At 46.1% G+C, this 24,250-nt stretch overlaps 1 protein-coding gene across 1 annotated transcript in view; it reads right to left on the reverse strand.

Moving 5' to 3' along the window:
* Positions 1-247: 247 nt before the first annotated feature.
* zbtb46 (zinc finger and BTB domain containing 46) overlaps positions 248-24,250 on the reverse strand; it is a gene marked incomplete at its 3' end in the record, with an annotated part of 93,454 nt that continues 69,451 nt past the window's right edge. Inside the window, exons 5-6 of the mRNA XM_080444027.1 lie at positions 2,457-2,632; positions 248-817 (exon numbers count right to left, since the gene is read on the reverse strand). Of these exons, the coding sequence (XP_080300153.1) occupies positions 248-817; positions 2,457-2,632 (746 nt within the window). The remainder of the gene's footprint in view (positions 818-2,456; positions 2,633-24,250) is intronic.

Raw genomic sequence — 24,250 nt, forward strand, 5'->3', positions numbered from 1 at the left:
CCCAGAGGAAGGCCTGCCCGCTGTGTGGGGGGGGCAACGCATCGCTAAAGACTGGCAGAGAAACACTTTCTGCCCATGACGGGTAGGATGATCATCATCAGAGATCCTCAATCAAGCGGAGGAGGTTTTTCCGGGGGCCCACGTGTGTGTGTGTGGGGACGGGTCATGGTGGCGGGGGGGGGGGGGGGGGGGGTCCCACGCGTGTTGACGAGAGAGAGCCCCCCCCCCCCCCGCCCGGTGGCGGATCCTAGGAGATCCACGTGAAGTCCTTCTCGTTCTCGCCGTTCTGCTGCCGCTCGCCCTCCGGCCCCGCCGACGAGTCGCTCTCCTCCTTCTCATTGTCCAGCGCGGCCCCCGCCTCACCCGGCTCCCCCCCCTCCCCCTCGGCCCCCATCATCCCCGAGTCCTTCCACTTCCCCCCTGCCCCTCCCCCCTCTCCCCCGCCCCCCTCCTCCTCCTCCCCCTCCCCCATCATCATGTCGCCCCCCTCCCCCTCCTCCGTCATCATCTCCTCCTCGCCCTCGGCGTCTCCGTCCTGGTCCTCGGCCTGGTCGTGGTCGTCGTCGTGGTGGAAGCGGTGGTGGAGGTGGTGGTGGTGGTGGTGGTGGTCTCCGGGGTACATCTCCTCCTCCTCCGTGGGGGAGACGTCGCCGCCCGCCTCGCTGCCGTTGTGGTCCAGCAGGGCGGCCATGCCCCGCCCCGAGCAGTCGGCGCAGACGCCGTGGCGCCGCGAGCCGTGCTTGATGCCCACGCTGGCCGCCGACATGAAGACGCGGCTGCAGACCTTGCAGACGTACTTCTTGTCCTTGCTGTGGACCTGTTAGGGACGGAAACACACACACACACACACACACGGCGTTAAAGATCCAGTGCAATGACATTTACGGTCATTTTATTTTGAAGTTTCGGTCTGAAACGGCCTCGCAAACCAATCAGAAGGTTCCATCCCTTCAGGCTATGGCACGGTGGAACCTCACTCACATGGTGCGCAGTGTTATTGTTTGTAAGGGAGAGAGAGACGGCCACAGTGCAGAATGTTTGTTACCAAGTTGCTTATTTCTAACCTAAAGTGTTTTCAGATACATATTTTAGTGTGCTGATTACGTTTACAATGAGTAATACACCGTCTGGACGTCATCTTGAATGTGATTCAAAACGGAGTAGTTCTGTAATTAAAATCAGCTGTGTTTGGAGGTGAGCTATGGGAATCACACAGGTGAACGAAATCAAGATTCATTTATATTCATGAAAGTTGATCTATGTCACTACGCAGCACGTTTTCGTTTACAGGAAGTAATTAAGATTGGCTTTTTAGGGACTTTTGATTTAAACATCTATTATGGCATCTATTATGATTAGGTATGCCCATATGATGACCACGGATATGCTCTAAAAATTTGAAAAACATATCTTTCATTTCACTACATCTTTAAGACACTTTCGCCCTGGTGTCTGGGCACTCCATATTTTTTATTTATTTCATAAATGAATGCCCTACTTTACACTTTGTCGTATGACATTGTCACACAAAAGTAGCGAAAATAGCCAATCAACAAGTTCACGATCGCGTCAAAAACATAAAAAGAAATGAAATGTGGAGATACACGGTTTGTGCCCGAAAGACAACGATATACGCGACTCATCTCATCATAAACATTCAACACTGTTCACCCCTACTCCCACCCTACACTCATTATGATTACGTTTGACTTTTATACTTAACCATTTACTTTTTCATACACCCCACTATTATATCTTATGCGTTGTAAAATCTCCTCTGCTGTATATATATATATATTTATTTATTTTTTCTGTGAGAGCACAAGTCTAACCTCGTATCTGGCTAATAAACACATTCAGATTCTGAGAAGGGTCAGTCCTGCTACAGTATGTGGGTTTGTTTTGGTGTGTGTGTGTGCGTGCGTGTGTGCGTGTGCGAGTGCGTGTGCGTGTGTGTGTGTGTGTGTGTGTGTGTGAGAGAGAGAGAGAGAGTAAATCAAAGAGAGGAGGTTGTGTAGAGGACACAGGCCAGCAGAGGTTTCAAAGAGATGATAATTCTTCTCGGTGCCAGCTCCTACCAAGGATGCACAATGAAATCCTGTTTATGTCCTTCTGAGACGGTAAAGAATGGAACCAAATGGACCGTGAGGGTCCATTTGGTTCCATTCTTTACCGTCTCAGAGGTACAACATGAACACTGAGGATTTCTATTGTGTTCACACTGGCAGCTATACCGACGCTACAAAATGACCAAGCGTCGTCTGATACACTGTCACAGAGTTAAACCTAACCTCACAGAAACTATGAAAAGAGAGTCTGTTGAAAATGGCTTGTCGCCTGTCGCTTTGTAGCTGCCATTGTGAACGCAGCATCCACTCAGTCAGTCAGTCACTCACTCAGTCAGTCAGTCACTCACTCAGTCACTCAGTCACTCAGTCACTCACTCACTCACTCACCAGTGTGTGTCTCTTCATGTGCTCTCTCCTGGTGAACTTCTTGCCACAGATCTCACAGGGGTAGGGCCGCTCGCCGGTGTGCGAGCGCATGTGTCTCTTCAGGATGCACTGGTGCATGGCGGAGAAACTGCAGTACGGGCACTTGAACTTTTTCCGGATGACCGTGAAGTCGTTCACTGTTAGGGAGATAGAGAGACAGACAGAGAGAGAGAGAGAGAGACAAAGACAGATTAGCGTGTTGAACGAACGGGGGCTTTTCTTCTGAAGTGTGCCAAGACTTTACTTTTCTCCACTTATTGCATTTAATTAACACCAAGGTCTAGAAATGTACTTCTAAACTCCCCCATGGCCACCACCCCCTAATGCCAGTCAAAGATACAGTTGCCCTAGCAACAACGGCTCTTCTTCCACACACCAAGGCAACCGAGTCAAAGGAACGCGAACACACACAACACTCACTCTGGAGAGGCAGTCTCTGCTTACAGATAACAGACAGACAGACAGACAGACAGACAGACAGACAGACAGACAGACAGACAGACAGACAGACAGACAGACAGACAGACAGACAGACAGACAGACAGACAGAAGCCAATTCATACTTCGTCACACGACAAAAATGTGAGTTTGAAAATAACAAAGAAAACAATTTTGGACGAAAAAAAGTGTCGACACATTTTCCTGCGATGAAATATGAATTGGCCCGTGAGGAGGGGGTCGGTGGGATATAATCAGAAACACACATATTGAAGCTTGGGTAAACAAAACGCTAACGCTAATAGCATGTCCCAATCTTACACTCAGGGTTTGCTATAAGCCAATTATCTCAAGGTCTAGACTTAACTGGGGAGTTAAGCTAGGTGAAGGGCACTCCAGTAAACAGATTGTGCGTGTGCGTGTGCGTGTGTGTGTGTGTGTGTGTGTATGTGTGTGTGCGTGCGTGCGTACGTTGCTTGTGTATGTGTACACAGGAATAGGTGTAAGGCCTAGTTCAGACCTAAAAAAAACCAAAAACATTTTTGTAGTATGACAGTGTCACGCGCCGAAAACAGCCAAGCTCACGACGAGTCACGTCTGCTACGTGTGATATCGTCTGTTTTCGGCAAGTGTGACACCTGAAAACAGGCGATATCACGCGCAATATTACAGCACTTAATGTACCTATTGAGCATTGGAACGTTTGCAGAGAGACACCGCAGTGGACTCAATTAGCCCTTACGTTTAGCCAGTGAAGCTACAAAAGGATCATGATTTCACAAGCACAACACACAACTTAAGTACACATCTACAGTACTAGGAAGGAGGGGTCAGATTCACAGTTAGGGGGTTGTAAGCAGCTTGGTGACATGATATAATTACCTCTCGGTCAGCAATTAGACTTCTGCTCTGATTCTAAAGCTAGACGACGCATCCAACAAAGGAGATAGAATATACATGAACTGCACAAGAGGTTAATTTAATCATATTTTCTTCCGGTGACGTTCAGTTAGATAGAGAGCGAGAGAAACTATTTGAGTAGGTGTGTGTGTGTGTGGAACAATGTATGCATTACAGTACAATAAAAACATCCGATTTGTGTTCACATTCTCCATCACAATTTAATGATAGTATATAAATTACACAGGGAAATTTGTCATGTTTATAAAAGTACACATCTTTGTCCCAATAGAAGTTACAAAGAAAGAAAAAAAATACAAGACTCTAGAATAATTTCCGTTTGCTATTTACAAAACTAAACAAACAAACAAACAAAAGAAAAACAATAATGAAAACAGCCACTGAGTGAAGCTACACAGCTCTTTAGCTTTTATAGTTCCTGGTTTCATTGTCATAACCCTGCCTTCCTGTTTTTCACCCGTTATTTAAGCCTAATCTATGCTCCGTCGCCGAGAACGGCCGACCTACAACGGAAGTATTAATCAGGCTTTAGTCCGGAGTGTTTTTTTTTTACCTGAGTCAAGGGATCCTATAGCAGAACAGGGCTTGACATTATGGAGTTCCCTTTTGCACAGACTAGCATGGGGGGGGGGTCTGTGTTCCCTAAAAACAGACACGGTTCTGCTTTTACAGAACCGACAGCGGGGGAGATTCGTTTTTGCTTGCCACACTTGTGCCAAAAATGGCGAGGATGACATGAACATTATTATGGAAGATAAGCACCAACATAATGTAAAGTGATTGAGGGGCTTCTCTTCCCTTTTGAGTAGTATTCACAGTATGGACAACAACCCTACAGATTCCCCCTCCACACACGCACATGCGCACGCACGCACGCACGCACACACACACGCACGCACGCACACACACACACACACACACACACACACACACACACACACACACACACACACACACACACACACACACACACACACACACACACACACACACACACACACACACACACACACACACACACACTGTGACTAGGTACAGTAGGTACAGATTTGTGTATAAATATGAACTTTGTGTATAAAAAAAAAATCCGAAAAAATTGTGCTTCAAGAATAGTTGATTAATCAATTAATATAATAATCACTAGGAAAATAATCAATAGTTGCAGCCCTCCTCAGTGTGCCAGTGACATCATCGCTGAGGTCATTTTCAGTGACAAAGTGCATCTGGCCCTTTCTCCTGCCGAGAACAGCAGACCTCCGCCCTCGTTCCTCTTTTAGTGGAGGGGTCAGGGGTCAAGAAGGAGGCTGGAGCCGGCGTGAAGAGCCAATTACTGTCCGGCTTCAGCCGTGGTGATTAGCGACAGCAGATCTCACAGATCTGGGACAGACAGCGAGGGAGGGAGGGTTGGACCGGACCAACCCAACCCAACTCAACCCAACCCAACCCAACCCAACCCCCCTCCATCCAGCCACCATTCTGCCTCTGATGTCTTAACTGGCTTTGTCTTGTTCCACAGGGCAGGGGGGATCAATCCATCTGCTTTTGATACCCCCCACCCATCTGTTCATTCATTTTTATGGCCTGTGGGGATAGGTTCTATCCCGGCTTCTGGCAGTGGTGTAAAGTAACTAAGTACATGTACTCAAGTACTGTACTTCATAAGTAACAGTAAACAGTAAAACAGTAAAATTGTATGTTAACCACATTGAGTCTGGCATCCCTATATTGGGCAAATTTGTCAAACATGTAATTAAACCATATAGAAAAATTGGCAGTTCTACAAGCTCGCAAGTCACGATGCTACGCATTGTGAGCTTGTAGATCGGCCATTGTCGCTATTTGTCGTACGAAAAAGTATAGGGCTTAAAAGTGGATAAGACAATGTCCCCCCCTTTTCTTTACTGAACGGAACCCTAACCCCACCCATCTCAAAGCCTGTCTGTGCGGGGGGGGGAAGGCAACCATGGCCCACTGGTAACAGAAGAGCCTAATGTACCTGTCCTTCCTGTTTACAAACTGGTCTTTTTTTTCTTTCTTTTGTTTGGCCTCATACTAGCTCTTATCCAAGTGCCTAGACTAGAGGGGACAGGGGACCGTGTGATTGAAAGAAAAGACAAAACGTCAAACTACAGTCAAGAAGATCTAAAAAACATTGTGTTTTCTTGTTTGTTTTCTGTAAAACGGTACTACAACAGTAGGTTTGGTTTAAAGTGGGCTGCCACCCAATGTCCAATTTTTTAAATTTTTATTGGTGCCTTGAATGACAGACTAGGGATGCAATGCCACGGAGATGCAGCAGGTGGTGCTGTAGCTTGTTTTCTGCGAGTCACAGTGACTGTACCAGAATTGAGTCACTACCAGTAGTACTACTAGTACTGTGTCTTCAAGTGTCTTGTGTACTCTTTACTGTGGGGCTTGGACACACATAAGATACAGATGTCAGTGTGCTCTTTACTGTGGTGCTTGGACACACATACAGATACAGATCTATGAGTCTAAAAAAGGAGAGGAGAGATTAGGCTGAGTACTGACTGGCGACAGAGAGAGAGACAGAGTGGTCGAGGTTGTGGGGGGAGGGAGGGCGCTGACCCCCACTCCAAAATGTTATGTAAACACCAGTGTCGGATGAGTTCACCTGTTCACCATGCAGTGGTGGAAAAAGTACTCCTATTGTTCACTTAAGTTAAACGTATCAATATACTGCTATAAAGAAATAGTAAAAGTCCGGAATTCAAAATATACTTGTTTGTAGACCTTGTAGATCTTGCAAATAGCAGATCTACAAACTCAAAATGCGTCGCATCGCGGCGCATTGTGAGCTTGTCGATCGGCAATTTTCAAATGGCCGAAATGTGCTAGATGTATGTTTTGTAATAATAATCTAAATCTACAAAGTAACTAGTAACTAAAGTTTTCAAATAAATGTAGTGGAGTAAAAAGTACAGCATTTGGATCCAAGATGTAGCGGAGTAGAAGTAAAAGGATTGTAAATTGTAAATACTCAAGTATGGTACCAATACCTCAAAAGTGTACTTAAGTACAGTACTTAAGTAAATGTACTTATTTACTTTCCACACTGTCACCATGTACACAGGGAAAATCCCCAGCGTTCATTTAACTCAGAGAGTTTACAAATGTAACCAAATGGACCCGTATTTGTAAACTCTTAACAAAAATGGATACATTAAATGAGAATTACACCAACTGTGTGCCTTAATATTCATTCCTTATAACAGTGCTCACAAATTGAAACCAAACAAAACAGATAAACATACATACAGCAGAATCAAGATTCAGTCCAAAATGTTTGCTTTTGAATAGATCGGTTTGCATAGTAATCGTACCAAGTTGGAAGCATAAATACGCCGTCTAAAAAATAAAGACATCTGTATATAAAAAACATGAATTTAAAGTCATCATTTGAAGAAAAAAAACATAATGCTAATAGTTACACAAATTGCACCAGTCGAAAAAAAAAAAAAAAAAAAGGAAAGAAACATAAACTGCTCCTAGCTATTCACAACAATCATGCCAATGAATATTCCATTCAATTTGTTTTAGAGAGAGGATTATAATCCATCTCTTTAGTGCAATAAGACAGAAGGGAAAATTAATTGGCATGAATCTAGAATGCGTTCATGTTGCATTTTGCTATAATGCTCAGTAGACGCCCCAACCGTTATATGAAGGCCTGCAGCCTTTTAGCCCTTTAAGAGCGGGAACACATCTGTGTCATTTTTCAGATTTCTTTGGGTGATTCAAAAAATAGCAGATCTACAAGAGCTTGTAGATCTGCTATTTCTTTTTTAATCTTGAAAATGTGTGCAAATCTTTGAATATATATATATTTTGAAAGCGCACATTTGTAACTCAAATCTTTGCTTCTGGGGGTCCTGAACCATGAACTGACATGAAACTGTTTGAGCACCACATATATTATAGCAAGTTTTTTCAAAAAAACTGTTTAGAAGACATTTATAGAATCCCCCCAGAAGCAAAGATTTGAGTTCAAATGTTCACTTAAAAAAATATATATATATATATATATTCAAAGATTTTCACAAATTTTCCAAGATTTAAAAAAGAAACAGCAGGTCTACAAGCTCATATATCTGCTATATATCTGCTTGTATATCTGCTATTTTTTAAATAGCCAAAGAAATCTAAAAAAAATTACATATGCGTTCCCGGTCTCAATCTTCCACACTTGCTCCGACGCCAGCAGCGGTGCCGCCGTCATCCTCGGCTTTGATCCGACGACGGAAGCCCCACAGTGCGTCCGAGAGAGACCCCCCCCCCTCCTCCTCCTCCGTGCCATGCGGACCCCCTCCCGCCGCCGATGGCACGGCGGACCCTCTCCCCTGGCAGCAGCACACCTTGACGTGCGTGGCCAGGTTCTTCTGGGTGCTGAAGGCCTTGGCGCACGCCGGGCAGCTGTAGCCGCGCTCCTCGGAGTGCACGGAGGACAGGTGGCGGTGCAGGTCCGTGCGGTCGCGGAAGAGCTTCAGGCAGTACGCGCACTGCATCGGCTTCCTCTTCAGGTGGATGGTCTTCTCGTGGCGGTCGGCGTTGGACTTGAGGGTGAAGCTGGCGGGGCAGCGGGAGCACAGGTGGCGGGCCGGGGCCAGCGGGGGGACGGGCTCCAAAGGAGGGTGGGGATAGGGGCCCGTACTCTGCACGCTCGGCCAGTCCAGGGACATGGCCATCAGGGACAGGGCGTGGCGGTACTCGTGCTCCCTGAGATGCTCCAGGCTGCCGAACAGCCGCTTGCACAGGGAGCAGGAGAAGTCGTGCGTGCCACTGGGCCAGGCGGCCATCGGGTCGGGCCGCGCTGACGGTACCACCCTACCCGCTGGTCCTCCTCCTCCTCCTCCTCTTCCTCCTCCTACCTCCACCAGCCCTCTACCGGTCCCTCCTCCTCCTCCTCCTCCTCTTCCTCCACCGCCGGCCACAGGCTCTGGCTCTGCCAGGCCTCCAGCGCCGCTTCCCTCGGCCATCTGATCCGTCTCGGCGGGAGAGGCGCCACCTTCCAAGGCTGGAGTGTGAAAGCATGAGAGAGAGAGAGATATGATGATGGTGGTGAGTTGAAAATAAAAAACATTATCTTTAACCCTTATATCCTAAATGTTGATATAAAAATATGCAATTTTGAAGTGTTAACCCATTAAGACCTGAGACCATTCTTAAAAATGTTTTCTAAATCCTAAAAAATAAAAAAATAAATAAAAATCACGATTTTTCAAAAATAGCAGATCTACAAGTTCATAGCGCGGCACTCGGTGCCGCGCTATGAGCTTGTATATCTGCTATTTTTGAATAGCCAAAGACATCTAAAGTGACACAGATGCGTTCCAGGTATCAATGGGTTAAAAAGGCTTTGTGCATTACCCATACTGTATGCTTCCATCTTCAGTTTGTCTCGTATGTCCTCCTATAAAAGGGCAAGATAAAGCCAGGGTTATGTCACATGTACTCGTTTAGTTCCTACGGTCTGTAATGGATGGTGTATTGTCTGGTACATGCAGGTGGAAGGCGGCGGAAACAAGACGAGCTGTGTGACCACATCCCTTTTTTTTTTTGTCACTCGCGACCGCGAGACAAAAGAAAGTGAAACAGAAAAGTTAAAACAGCGACAAGAAGAAAAAAAGATGGGGGGGAAAAAGGGTAAATCAGACAAAACAAAAGAGAACACAGGTAACAGACAGAGTAGTGTGTGATTCTGAACGCTGGCGTGCTGACCCTAAAAAATGGACGATCTACAAGCTCACAATGCGTCGCAATGCGACACGTTGAGAGCTTGTGGATCGGCTACTTTTTTCCTCTTTTCTTCTTCATAGGGTTGAAGTGGTTAAATGAAGTTCATTTTATGTATTATTTTATATTTACTGTGCTTGCGCGCTGTATAATTCAAGGTTCGTTTCCTATATTGAAGTTTAATAGTTCTAGTTTGTGTGCAAACCTTTGAATATATATGATTTTAAAGCGTTTTTGTAACTCAAATCTTTGCTTCCGGGGGGTCCCTGGAACAACATATTTTGAGATGGGGGTCCGTGGCCAAATACATATCATTTTGGGCGTCCTTGACATGAAAACGTTTGAGAACCACTGATGTAGCAACATTTAGAAGGATTTAGAAGACATTTTGTAGAATCGGCCTCAGGTCTTAATGGGTTAACAATATTATCCCCCCAATTCACCTGTGCTGTAAACAACAGGTAGCCTGATAGGGGGGGTGGGGCGGGGGTTAATGTATTCTGGTCGCTATGGTGAGAGGGATGCACTTATGTTTGTTGTTTTCCCCCTCTATATGCACACACACGCACACGCACACACGTGTGTGTGTGTGTGTGTGTGTGTGTGTGTGTGTGTGTGTGTGTGTGTGTGTGTGTGTGTGTGTGTGTGTGTGTGTGTGTGTGTGTGCGTGCGTGTGCGTGTGTGTCTATTAGCAAGAGCCCCCTCCCCCTCTGTTTCTGTCATCCCTTTCGTGCCTGCCATTCTTCCATTGGTAGTGCAACAGTTAAACAAACTAACACATTTAATAGATTATAAAAGCTAATCGATTTTGATAAAATAATCGATCTCGGGGGGAAATAATTGAATAAAATAATTACCAAATCTTTCAAAAATACAGAAACTAGCTAGTTTAACAGTTTTTAACATCATTGTACGACGAAGTACCAAATAGGGCTTAGGTGGTTAATCAGACGAAACGATTTAGTCGATTACACCAAAAAAATCTATAAAGTATTTGCATCAGTTCATTGATATATTATATATTAAAAAAACTAGCTTCTCAGTCATTTGATATCATCGAAAAAGTCATTGATAGAGTTGATATCGAGTGATATTAAGAAAATAATAAACGACAGTTGCAGGCAACTCTAGTGTGTGTGTGTGTGTGCGTGTGCGTGTGCGTGTGTGTGTGTGTGTCTATCAGCAAGAGCCCCCTTCCCCCTTTTTTTGTCATCCCTTTCACGTTCTTCCTCCTACCATTCCTTCAACCCCCCCTCCCCCCCACTCCTCCCCCTTCTCTCCCTCCATCACCCACCCACCCACCCAGCCAGCCAGTCAGCCAGTCAGCCAGCCAGCCAGCCAGGCAGCCTCCACTAAGAACAGAACACCATGCACTGGGCAAACAGATGGCTTGTCCTCAGAGATAGGAGGCTTGTGTGGGGAGGCAGGTCCACTAGAAATCAAATGCTGTTCTTCCTTAACACTGTGCGCGCACGCACACACACACACACGCACACGCACACACACACACACACACACACACACACACACACACACACACACACACACACACACACACACGCACACACACACATGCATAATTCGGCAAATATGTATACACGCACACACGCAGACAGACACACACAGTGCACGTGCACAGGCACCGAGAACACCTCGCACGTACGCACACAGTGCATGGAACAAACAATTTCCTGGGCGAACCTCTCTCATTGTCTAGTAGTATTGATCGCATCCAGTCTAACCTCACTTCCACCGGCTATACTATCTCTGCCTCCTGTGTGTGTGTGTGTGTGTGTGTGTGTGTGTGTGTGTGTGTGTGTGTGTGTGTGCGCACCACGATGCTACTGTTGTGACCAGGAACGCATCTGTATGTTTGCTAACAACATAACCTTCTGTAAAACGACCACATTAACCCATTAAGACCGGTCATTTGAAAGATTTCTTTGGCTATTCAGAGCTTGTAGATCTGCTATTGTTTGAAAAACCGTGAAGATTTGTGCAAATCTTTGAATATGTATGTTTTTTAAAGCGAACATTTCTTAAATATTTTTGTTCCAGGCACCCCCCCCCCAGAAGCAAAGATTTGAGTTACAAATGTTTGGTTCAAAAAATATACATTCAAAGATTTGCACACCATTTTCAAGACTTTTTAAAAATAACTGATTTTTTGCTATTTTTTGAATAGCCAAATAAATCTAAAAATGTGTTCACAGATGCGTTCCCGGTCTTAATGGGTTAATGACACTACTATTGGGATCAGGAACGTATCTGTATGTTCGCTGTAACGCCGCGCAAAACGACGACATCACTACTAATGACACTACTAATAGTGATCAGGAATGTATGTCTGCTGTAGACGACCACTAATGGTGAGGAATGACTCCTCGACTAAAAGGTGAAACCACCAATCTCATCTAGATTAACCACATTAACCCTGTCCGTCGTCCCCTATTTTGGGCAAATTGTTAAAGGCAGAAAATTATCAATAATTAGCCTAAGGCCTATATTGTTAATTTGTACACGCCACATGGCGGTGTTGCACGGCAAAAAATAATCGATCTATTTAAGCTTGTAGATCGGCTATCTTCGTCTTGCAACGGCGTCAGGCTTAAAGGGATAGTTCACCCCCAAAATGACTTTTCTTTCTATCTATTACTCACCCCAAGGAGACTTGAATTCATGGATATTGTTGTATTGTCTCATTCATAAGCCAATAATTTGATGACCGGCAGTGGTTCCGGTAGGAGACACAAAGAGTCTCCTTTGTTTCTCCTACCGGAACCGCTGCCTACCGGTCCGCTGGGCATCAAATTATTGGCTTAGGAATGTGACAAAAAATATCTTGAAATAATTGAAGACTCCATGGGGTGACTAATCGATAGAAAAAAGTATTTTTTTGCGTGAACTATCCCTTTAAGCTCACTGTGTGAGCTTGTAGATCGGCTATTTTTTTCAGGCTTAATTGGTTAAAAAGTCACGCTAAACATACAGTACATACATGGAAAAAGAGACAAGTCATTAATGAGGCTGAAAACAAAGAGAGAGAGACAAGAAAATGCAAACAAAGCATTTACGGTGAAGAAAGACAGAAAAGGTTTAGAAAACATTAGAAAGCATTCTTCACAAACACGACGGCATTAAAAGATAAAAGATAAAAGCACAACAGAGAATATGAGAGAGATACAGAGAGAGGTTGTGAGATGCTGTGAGTGTCTTGAATACTGTGTGTATACAGTGGACACACAAGGGTTATAAATACCCCCCCCCCCCTCCCTCCCAAACCCCCCACCCAGCCACCCACCCACCCACCCGCTTTTTAGCACCCCTCAAGTCGGTGAAGGAACGGGGGGTGAAGCTAGCCCTCTGGACACTGGTCTGGTCTCCTTTTCTTTTCTACTGTCTGAGGGGGTAAGAGCCATAACTATAGAAGGAGCAGCACCATTTCTTTCCACTGAATATAAATACAATGACACTTTGGTTTTTTTTTCTCCCTTTGCAATTCTGACTTTCTATCTCACAATTCTGACATAAAATGTCACAATTACCGGAAAGAGAGAGAAAAAAAAAATACCTCACCTCACACAAACAAATTTATTTTTGTTTCAGTGGAGGAAATGGGATGGCAGGCCAGAACCCTGGAGGACAGCCTCAGAGAACCATAAGCCTAGATATCTGTGTGTGTGTGTGTGTGTGTGTGTGTGTGTGTGTGTGTGTGTGTGTGTGTGTGTGTGTGTGTGTGTGTGTGTGTGTGTGTGCGCGTGCATGCATGCATGTGTGTGTGTGTGTGCGCGCATGCATATGTGTGTGTGCACGTGCATGCATGTGTGTGTGTGTGTGTGTGTGTGCGTGAGCTTACCTCGGGCAAGGCGGAGGGCTCATCGTCCACTTCCATGTCCGGCGGCCCCTCCTCCGAGTTCGACAGAGGGGGGTAGGGACCCCCTCCAGCCCGCAAACCCGGGGCCTCCAGGGGCCAGGGCTCGTCGGAGGAGGGGTGGTGGTGGTGCAGGAGGTGCAGGGGAGTGGGCGGGCAGTATGCCGATGATGATGACGGTGGTGGTGAGGATGGGAGAAGTGGAGGTAGAAGAGAAGGAGGAAGAGGAGGAGGAGGAGGAGAGGAGCGGCAACGCTCCCCCCGTTTGTTATGAACAGTGGCCCCTGACGTGGCCCCTGGCCGGAGCGTGCTGCGGTAGTTGCTGCTGGAGCGGAGCCCTGAGGAGCAGAGGAAACGGAGTCTCACCCACCCACTCACGTACAACTGCAGCTTCTGCCTTGCCTTAGCAGCTGGCCACCAGCAGCACCACGGGAAGAGAGTGGGCAGAGGGGGCACAGAGAGGCCTGCCAGGGCTACAACGCTACCCAAACGCTACGGAGGAGAGGAGAGGAGGGGGAGGAACGAAAAAAACTCTGAAGTTTCACTTTCCACCAAGCCGAGGGGAAAGGGTTAGGGCTCTCTCTTCTCTCTCTCCGATCTCTCTCTCTTTTCTTTTTTTCCGCTCTCTCCTTCTCCTTCCACCCACGTGCATTGCACGGAGGATTGGGCTTTTTTTTTCTTCTTACGAGAACGGTGTGTGTGTGTGCGTGTGTGTGTGTGTGTGTGTGTGTGTGTGCGTGTGTGTGTGTGTGCGTGTGTGTGTGTGTGTTGCGCGCGGAGGAGAAAGAGAGAAAAAGTATAAAAATGCATAGAAGTAACTGTAAGGCTTGAGGACCTTCTTTAAGAGTTTGGGTGGGAGATTTGTGTTTGTTTTTTTGGAGAGGAGCCATCTTGCAGCTGAAAAACGAAAACTTTTCTCTCTCTCTCTTACGTACGGAGGAGTTAATGGACAGCTGCGTTTCCGACAGGCGATGAGATGTTGTTTAACCCGCCAAAGTGTGTCTGCACGTACCGTACACACAGTATACTGTAGAAGCAGATGTATGGTAGACAAAAGAACATGTTTTTTTTGGGAGTGTTGAGCTCTCCACAGGTGCAACAGTCAGTCATAAACAAGACTTGTCAGTGTAAACATTATGCATACAGGTGACAGAGGGGTACCAAACCTTGTACTATGTCCCCAAAACCGGTGCTTTTTCAGCAAGAAATGGAAAGAAGAACCTGTGTTTCCAATGCATCCAAATGTAGTTATTATTTTAGTCACAAGCTCTTGCTAATACTTTTCATGGGTTAAATAATTATGAAACCCAACACTGTCATACTACAAGGATGTACATGGATATACGTACGGAGATATAAGCCACAAAATACAGGTGCTTTTGTATGGTCTGTGAGTTGCATGGTAATTAAGGTAGTGTGTGTGTGTGTGTGTGTGTGTATGAGTGTGTGCGTGGGCAGTGTTTTAGGGAATGTGTGCAGCACAGAGTTATGCGGTGGGTTAGCCATTCATCGCCCCACTCCACTCGACGGACCAGAATCACACACAGCGAGAACCGTGAGCCTCTGCTTGCTGCTCGTGGACGCTTTCCCGGAATGTTGGACCGTTGTACACCGCGCCCTGCACTCCCCACTCCCACTTAGAGAGCACGCACATTAGCATGCGTGCGCGTGTGAGCACGCGCGCGCACGCCCACCTACGCTTTACACACGCACGCACACACACACACACACACACGCACACAAAGGCTGGACTCCCCACCCCTCGTTGGAAGGGCATTGGAAGGAGAGAGAGGGAGATAAACAGAGAGAGAGAGAGCTGGGGGGGAGACAAGGCCTAGGGGTTACAGGTGAGTTGTCAGTACGCACTTTATTAAAGGTGCTGTAAGTCAAGGGTTCCCAAACTTTTCAGGCCGCAAATGTTTTAACTACCACCCTGACAAGCACTTGGAATTCTAGGCATTACATTTAGTTTGACTCGGTAGGCGTTGTGAGCAGTGTGCAAATTAAGCTAATCATCTGGGGACCCCCCAAAAATAATTTGGGGACCCCCCAGTTTGGGAGGTTTTGTTCAGTAACACGGGTCTCCCCCCGTCTCTCCAGCTCCTTAGTAAATACATTTGCAGCTGGATTTAACCCATTGAGGCCTGAGGTTCCGATTCTGCAAAATGTCTTCTAAATTCTAACGGTTTTCTGAAAAACGTATGTTTCTATATCAGTGGTTTTCAAACTTTTTCATGTCAAGGACCCCCAACATGATATGAATTTGGCCGCCGACCCCTATCTCAAAATATGTTCTTCCAGGGACCCCCAGAAGCAAAGATTGGAGTTAAAAATGTTCGCTTTAAAACAGTATTTATTGAAAGATTTGCACACATTTTCACGATCTTTAAAAAAAAAAAAATTGAATATCCAAAGTGTAAAATAATGCTTTTTTTTAGCTCAAATGAAAAAGTGACACAGATGCGTTCCAGGTCGTAATGGGTTAACACATTTCATCCAATCAGGAGAGAGAACCCCACAGAGATCGTTCACCAGCTTGCGCCCCAGAACCAATTTATTAGTCTCATCACTTCCAATTTCACTTATTTACCCTGCGTTATCCTATACGAGTTCTCTCTCCTGATTGGATGAAATTGTAATCCCGACCTGAAAATGTGTTTTCTGTTCCCGCAATCCCTAGAGACACTTTATAGTAACAATTTAGATGAGAATATAGAGATACTTAACACTTAAATAGAATGAAACAAAAACACACTCAAAGCACCTTTAACATAGGAGAAAAGCCTAGCTGTGTAGATCAGTCTTTAAGATGTATGAAAACATTTTAGATTGATATCCTGTCAAGAGATGAACTCCACTTAATGGACTACCACTTGCTCCCGGGGTCAGGAACAGTCTGGGTCCTATTAGGTTTATACTGTCGCTTTAGAGCAGACAATTAACGTGGCTAACAGGCTGCTAATGTCTCATTTATACTCCATCGCACGAGGGTTTCGCCTTCCCGATGAGAACTGGAATTTCTGTGCTTGTTGTGCAAGTGATGCCGTCGTGCGAACAACGTATAAATTGAGCTTTAGAACATAATGTAATTTACTAATGTAAAATCAGGCTTTAAGTCTTTCAAGGAAAGGCCAGATCCGATACAATACTATCCCTCCTACTCTGGCACCGAGACCCTTAGGCGGGGAGCGGTTGACGCGGGGGTTCTCGCTCGGATCAGCGGGGATCGCGCCGCGATCGTTATTGTTTTGTCCTCCTGCAGCCTAGCATGGGGAAAAAAAGCTGACCGCAATCCAGCTCTTGCCGCCGCGGGCGTGTGCACAAACGAGCACGAGCGCCAGAATTTCACGGGCCGCGCCCCGCTCGCCTCACCGCTCTTCAACTTCTCTGCACGTCCCAAATAATCGCCCGCCTCTCATTGAAAATGAATTACATAGGCGCGTCAGCCGCTCCCCGTCTGAAACAACCCTTACTCTGTGTACAAATGGAACCCGCAAGGGTTAAAGGGGGTCCTCGAAATTAAAAAGTTTGAGAACCGCTCTGATATACACTAAATGGAACAGAACCTTCATTAGTATCATTTGTAACACCTGCGAAGGAAGTAAGGAAGAGGCCCAAAAAGAAAGCCATATTATGGCTAATGTGCATAGAGCATAACACCTCTTTACACCTCCAGTAAAACTGTGATGTGACAATGAAGTTGATTCCTGATCCTCATCTCCCACCATAAGCATTTTGACGGGCTGTTCTCCGGCTGACACGGTGTCAAAGTGTGCCTCTACACTTTAGATGAGTGTTTTTTTCCCACTCTTAAATAAAACACTCCCTGGAAGTCTTTATGTGTGGCCGTAACACTTCTTGACAGCAGTGTTTATAGAAAGAAATGTCTCACATGAGCTGGTACGAGCAGTGAAAGCTGACCCCTTAATAGTGCTTGGGAGTTCTTTTTTTTCTTCTCCCCGCTCCCCCAATGTGAAGATTGACAGCAGTGCTGGTACAAATAATTTAGAAGTCTTTAACGGCTTAAGCCCTATTTCATACGCTGTCGTACGGCGGTGTCGCATGGCAAAAAAAACAGACGATCTACAAGCTTGAAGATAGGCTATTTTCGCTAAATGGAAGCCCCCCCCTGTAGTAACTCTGAGGACCCCCTAGGGGTCCCGGACCCCTAAGTTAAGGACCCCTGCTGCTCTACACATTTAGGAGGTGTTCTCTCTACGAGACGTGTCCTTTTCAACGCTGGACATTGTCACGAGGAAGCGCACGGTGGGACGAGGCCGGCCAGGACAAGCGCTGTAGGCTTTAAGCAGTGACGAGCAGTGGTGTAAAGTAACTAAGTACATTTACTCAAGTACTGTACTCAAGTACAATTTTGAGGTATTTGGCTTTTACTTTACTGTAGTATTTCAAATTTTCAGTACTTTTACCTCTACTCCACTACATCTCAGAGGCAAATATTGTACTTTTACTCCACTACAATAGTTTGAAAACTTTAGTTACTAGTTACTTTGCAATTATCAATTATTATATTATAAAACACACATTAACCACTTTAGCCCTATTTTATACCTAGGCTATTTGAAAATAGCCGATCTACAAGCTCACAACGCGTCGCATAGCGACGCGTTGTGAGCTTGTAGATCTGCTATTTTCAAACATTTTAGTACTTTCACTTTTGGTACTTTAAGTCCATTTTGATACCAACACTTTTGTACTTTTACTCAAGTACATTTTTAATTCCGGACTTTTACTTGTAACGGAGTATTTCTATATTGCAGTATTGATACTTTTACTTAAGTAAAACATCTGACTACTTTTTCCACCACTGGTGACGAGCCATCGGAGAGAGAGAGAGGTAAGAGTTCGATAATAACGTCTGTATGATCCCTGCAGTTAATTGGATGTTCCTCATAGCCGGTATATAAGCGACGACGGAGCGCGTTGGACACTCAGGTGTACAGGGACCGTCCGGTCCGGGGGGGAAAATCCACGTTCTTCATGGTATTGATTGGCCGAGGCACCGAAGGAAGGGAGGCGCCGAGACCGAGGGCCTAATCCCACACATTTTAACCCATTAAGGCCTGAGGTTCTGATTCTACAAATGTCTTCTAAATCCTAATGTTGGTGTATCAGTGGTGCTCAAACCTTTTCATGTCAAGGACCCCCACAATGATATGTATTATGGCCACCGACCCCCATATCAAAATATTTAGTTCCAGGGATCCCCCAGAAGCAAAGATTTGAGTTAAAAATGTTGTTTAAAAAATATATGTATTCAAAGATTTTCAAAAGTAGTAGATCTACAAGCTCGTAGCGCGGCAAGCTATGTGCTTGTATATCTGCTATTTTTGAATAGCCAAAGTTTTAAATTATGGCCATAGCTAAAATCTAAAATGACACAAACGCGTTCCCGGTCTTAACACATTCCATGCCAGAGTTTAATCTCATAATGTACTCACCAGTGCCAGCGTTTTATTGTTGTTTTTTAGTTTTTTTCATGTCGCCACAGACCTCGCTAAATAAGTTAAAAGTGCGCGTTCATTTGGTTCTAAACACACAGCGGATCCGTGAGAAACGGCCAGCGAAAACAGTTTCCAAATGCGAGCCGCCATCTTGAAGATACAGCCGATCAACGGTAAACAGTGATCAGCGAGGAGAAAAACAACAACCGAGAAAATCGAGTTTTAAACAGGATCCCAGACAGGAAGCGGATACGATCGAAAAAACCGGAACCCGAATAATTCTGTTTCCGACCGGAAACCGGAAACGGAAATGGATCAAAAAAATTCGGAAAGTGCACCATGGGCAATTTCAATGGGAATCGGCGGTTCGCGTAGATCTACGCGACTGGCACGCTGCGGCTTTAACCCATTAAGACCTGGAACTGTGTCATTTTTAGATTTGAGCTAAAAAGCATTATTTTACACTTTGGCTATTCAAAAATAGCAGATATACAAGCTCATAGCGCGGCACCGAGTGCCGCGCTACGAGCTTGTAGATCTGCTATTTTTGAAAAATCTTGAAAATGTGTGCAAATCTTTGAATATATATATTTTTTAAGCGAACATTTTTATCTAAAATCTTTGCTTCTGGGGGTCCCTGGAACAAAATATTTTGATGGGGGTCTGCGGCCAAATACATATAATTTTTGGGGGTCCTTGACGTGAATAAGATTGAGCACCACTGATATAGAAATATAGGTTTTTCAGAATACTGTTGAGATTTAGGAGACATGTAGAATCGGCTTCAGGTCTCAATGGGTTAAATAGGTTCGCGTAGATCTACGTGATTGGCATTCAATGTGTTAATGGGTTAATTGGATTTAGTCGGACTCTGATTGACATGCAGATTTATTTATTTATTTCAACTGTATTTTAGCATTCTCACAATGCGAGAATAGGAATAGGGTTTTAGAGGGTCTAGATTAAGGGTTCAGATTAACCACTTATAAACCCTACATTGTTGACCCTCAGGGCTCAACACTTGCTCCCCTGCTTTTTCCCCCTCTACACCAAGTCTCTTGGCTGAAAATAAAGCGATCTGCAAGCTCGCCTGTTATGACATGACCAGAATAGGGACGCTAGGATTTAAGTGGTTAAATAATACAGATACTTTTCTTTTTTTTTTTCTGAAATTTTTATCCCACGATTTGGGGATGGGCACTGATGACGCGGAGGAGAGAACACGCCCCCAGCGCCCACAGCGTCCCCGGCGGGAATCGAACCCAGGACCTTCTAGCTGTGACCATCTGCGCCACCGTGCCCGCTGACATGGCTTCCTTTTGATGAATTCACACAAAGTTCTAAATGATTCTTTTTGAAGAGCAAAAAAGAGGCACTCTAGGCAAACAAACTTTACTTAAAAATGAACCTACGCATTTTGATACACAGCCTTCATTAGGGCGACCTTAGTCACCCTGATGCAGAAATGTTTGTAAGCATTGTTTTTTGTTTCTTTTGTAATAAACAGCCTACAACAGAAAATCCACTTCTTGAACTACGTAATTGAATTGAGAAAGTCAATTTATATTACACTTCCTCCCCACTCCCATGTTCATGCTCTCTATCTTTTGTTCTCTTAAAAAACACACACGCACGCACACACGCACGCACGCACGCACGCACGCACGCACGCACGCACGCACGCACGCACGCACGCACGCACGCACGCACGCACGCACGCACGCACGCACACACACACACACACACACACACACACACACACACACACACACACACACACACACACAATATAGAAGCTCTATATCAGGGCCCTGCTCTGATGATATTCTCAGGTCTTTTTGGTTGAATTGGGCCAGGTGACCTCGGCCTCTGCCTTCGCCTTCTCTCTCAACCAGGGATCGATACTTTCCCAGGATTCTAAAAAAAAACACTACAGATATTTGATGTTCCACAACAGCTGAAGACGTGGAGGAGAGAGAGAGAGGAGGAGGAGGAGAAGGAACAGAGAAGAAGGAATTGGGAGGAACCTTTAGGGGGGGGAGGAAGCCGGGCCAGAAGAACGAGGGAGTACAGAAGACATGAGTATGAGGGATGGGTGTTAAGGAGGGGTGAAGGAGAAGAAATGGTGTGGGGGTGGGGGTGGGGGAAGGGGGGGGGGCAGGAGGGGAATAGTAGGGGAGGAAGGATGTTAAAAGGAGGGGGTGAAGGAGAGATATAGGGAGGAAGGGAGGAAGGAAGGGAGTAAAGGGAAAGAGAGGGCGGGTGAGGGGTGAGGGGGTGGAAACTGGTGGAACTATAGGGAGGGTGGAGGAGGAGGAACCACACAGCAAAATCCTCGGCGTGCGATTTAACTCTGAGAGGGTACAAATGGAACTAAATGAACCCGTAAGTAAATGGGTTTGGTTCCATTTTGTACCCTCTCAGAGTTACAAACCCATAAAGGTCCAACTCTCAGTTACAAACCAGTTAAAGGTTCTATATGGATCCATTTGTCACCTCTCAGACGTATTGTAAGGGTCCAACTCTCTCAGTTACAAACCTGCTATCTTGTTTTTTTCTGCGTTTTTGGCGAGAACAAGCTATATTCAACAGCCAATAACTAAAGAACGGAGGGTCGCTGTGACACACTTTTTTTCCCCCCCGATGGAAGCAGAGACACTCCTCCATCTTTCGCGACACTCTGTGTGCCGATCGTCCTGGAGAGAAATATTCTGTGGCTCTTGAAAGGTTAGTAAAAAATGCTCAAAAACGCTGGCAAGGTCGGCTATAGACAATGTTTTATTCTGGCAGTTAATGAGTTAAGCGGGGTCTATTTGGTTCCATTTGTACCCTCTCAGACTTATACAGACTCCCCGCTCTCAAGAGTTACGAACCCATACTACGGGTCTGTTTGGTTCCATTCGTACCCTCATTTAGAGTTACGCCAAAACACTCAGGATTTGACAGTGTGGGTGCTGGGGGGGTGGGGGGGGGGGGCGTGGGGGTGGGCGGGGTCGGGGTTTGGTGCAGACACATCCTAGTGTCCGCCCCAGTAATCTGAGGTATACTGCGTTTTGTTTATTTCCATCGTCTCATTTAGAGACAGACAGTGTCGGGACAGACCCGGGGAACACAGAGGGGGGGGGGGGGGGGGGGTAGGGGGGGCGTGCCGGAGGGGTTAGTGGTGGCGGGACGTGGGGGGGTTGGAGGGGGGTGTCAGTGGTGGTTTTGGACGTCCTGTGTCGATTCCCAGCTGGCTAAACCCCCCATTGTTGTGTTGCGGGGAATTTTTTAGACTTGGGATTGGCAAACCAAAACTTTTTTTTCCCCCCGGGGGGCGGGGGGGGGGGGGAGGGGGTTTCTTCTTTGGTGACAATTGAAATATACAGTACGCATAAAAGACTCATAAAACATTTTCTTTTTGGGTCCCTGTCAGAGAGCAAAATAATTAACATTCTCTGAATTCTTGGATTCCGCGTGTCGTTAAAGTCAAGGCCTTGTGTGTGTGAGTGTGTGTAAGAGAGAGAGAGAGAGAGAGAGAGAGAGAGAGAGAGAGAGAGAGAGAGAGAGAGAGAGAGAGAGAGAGCGAGCCTGCGAGCCTGCGTTTGCTGTGGCAGTGGCAGACTTTTCTCTTAAAACCAACAGAGACGTCTCAATCGCACACACTTAACAGTTGCACAAAAAGAGTGAAAAGGGTGCGTGTGTGTGCGTGTGTGTGTGTGTGTGTGCGTGCGTGCGTGCGTGCGTGCGTGTGTGTGTGTTTGTGAGTGAATGAATGGTCCATTCAATCCAGGCCCTGTCTCATCTTTTGTAGGTGAGTGGGGGGAATAAACTCTAAAAGGCATGATGAGAGGGCTTTTTGGGGGGGACCCTTTCTTCCCCTTTACAAAGACAGCCAGAACTCGGCGACAAAAGATCCAATTACTAGCCAGCGAGCGAACGCAAAGGGAAACATACACAGGACATACACCAAACGCAACCAAACACAGGACAAACGTTTCAGCACACACACACACACGCGCACGTGCGCACGTGCGCACGCACGCACGCACGCACGCACGCACGCACGCACGCACGCACGCACGCACGCACGCACGCACGCACGCACGCACGCACGCACGCACGCACGCACGCACGCACGCACGCACGCACGCACGCACGCACGCACGCACGCACGCACGCACGCACGCACGCACGCACGCACGCACGCACGCACGCACGCACGCACGCACGCACGCACGCACGCACGCACGCACGCACGCACGCACGCACGCACGCACGCACGCACGCACGCACGCACGCACGCACGCACGCACGCACGCACGCACGCACGCACGCACGCACGCACGCACGCACGCACGCACGCACGCACGCACACACACACACACACACACACACACACACACACACACACACACACACACACACACACACACACACACACACACACACACACACACACACACACACACACACACACACACACACACACACACACACACACACACACACACACACACACACACACACACACACACACACACACACACACACACACACACACACACACACACACACACACACACACACACACACACACACACACACACACACACACACACACACACACACACACACACACACACACACACACACACACACACACACACACACAAAATCAAATAATGAATGTTGTAGACGCAGTGTGACAGTTAACCCATTAAGACCGGGAAAGAATCTGTGTCATTTTGAGATTTCTTTGGCTATTCAAAAATAGCAGATCTACAGTGCAATGAGCTTGTAGATCTGCTATTTAAAAAAAATCGTGAACATTTGTGCAAATCTTTGAATATATATCTTTATTTTTAAAAGCGAACATTTTTAACTCAAATCTTTGCTTCTGGGGGGTCCCTGGAACAACATATTTTGAACTGGGGGTCCACGGCCAAATACATGAAAAAAGTTTGAGGACCATTGATATTATAGCAACATACATTTTTCCTAAAAACTGTTAGGATTTAGAAGACATTTGTAGAATCCCCCAGAAGCAAAAGATTTGAGTTAAAAATGTTCCTCGCTATGCCGCGCTATGAGCTTGTATATCTGCTATTTTTTTGAATAGCCAAAGTATAAAATAATGGTTAAAGTGGTTACAAAGATGCGTTCCCGGTCTTAAGGGGTTAAGCACCCCTCGCTGAAAGACAAAAATAAAGCAAGGACACGCAGCCACATTTCTCCTCCTTCACACAAAGACAAACCGAGAGGCACCAGTAAACAAACACCCCGACCAAACGAACGCCTTCGGATATTTTCGCAAACAAGCTTCAGAA

Source organism: Gymnoscopelus braueri (assembly GCF_963280865.1).
Source record: "Gymnoscopelus braueri genome assembly, chromosome: 12".
Classification (NCBI taxonomy): domain Eukaryota; kingdom Metazoa; phylum Chordata; class Actinopteri; order Myctophiformes; family Myctophidae; genus Gymnoscopelus; species Gymnoscopelus braueri.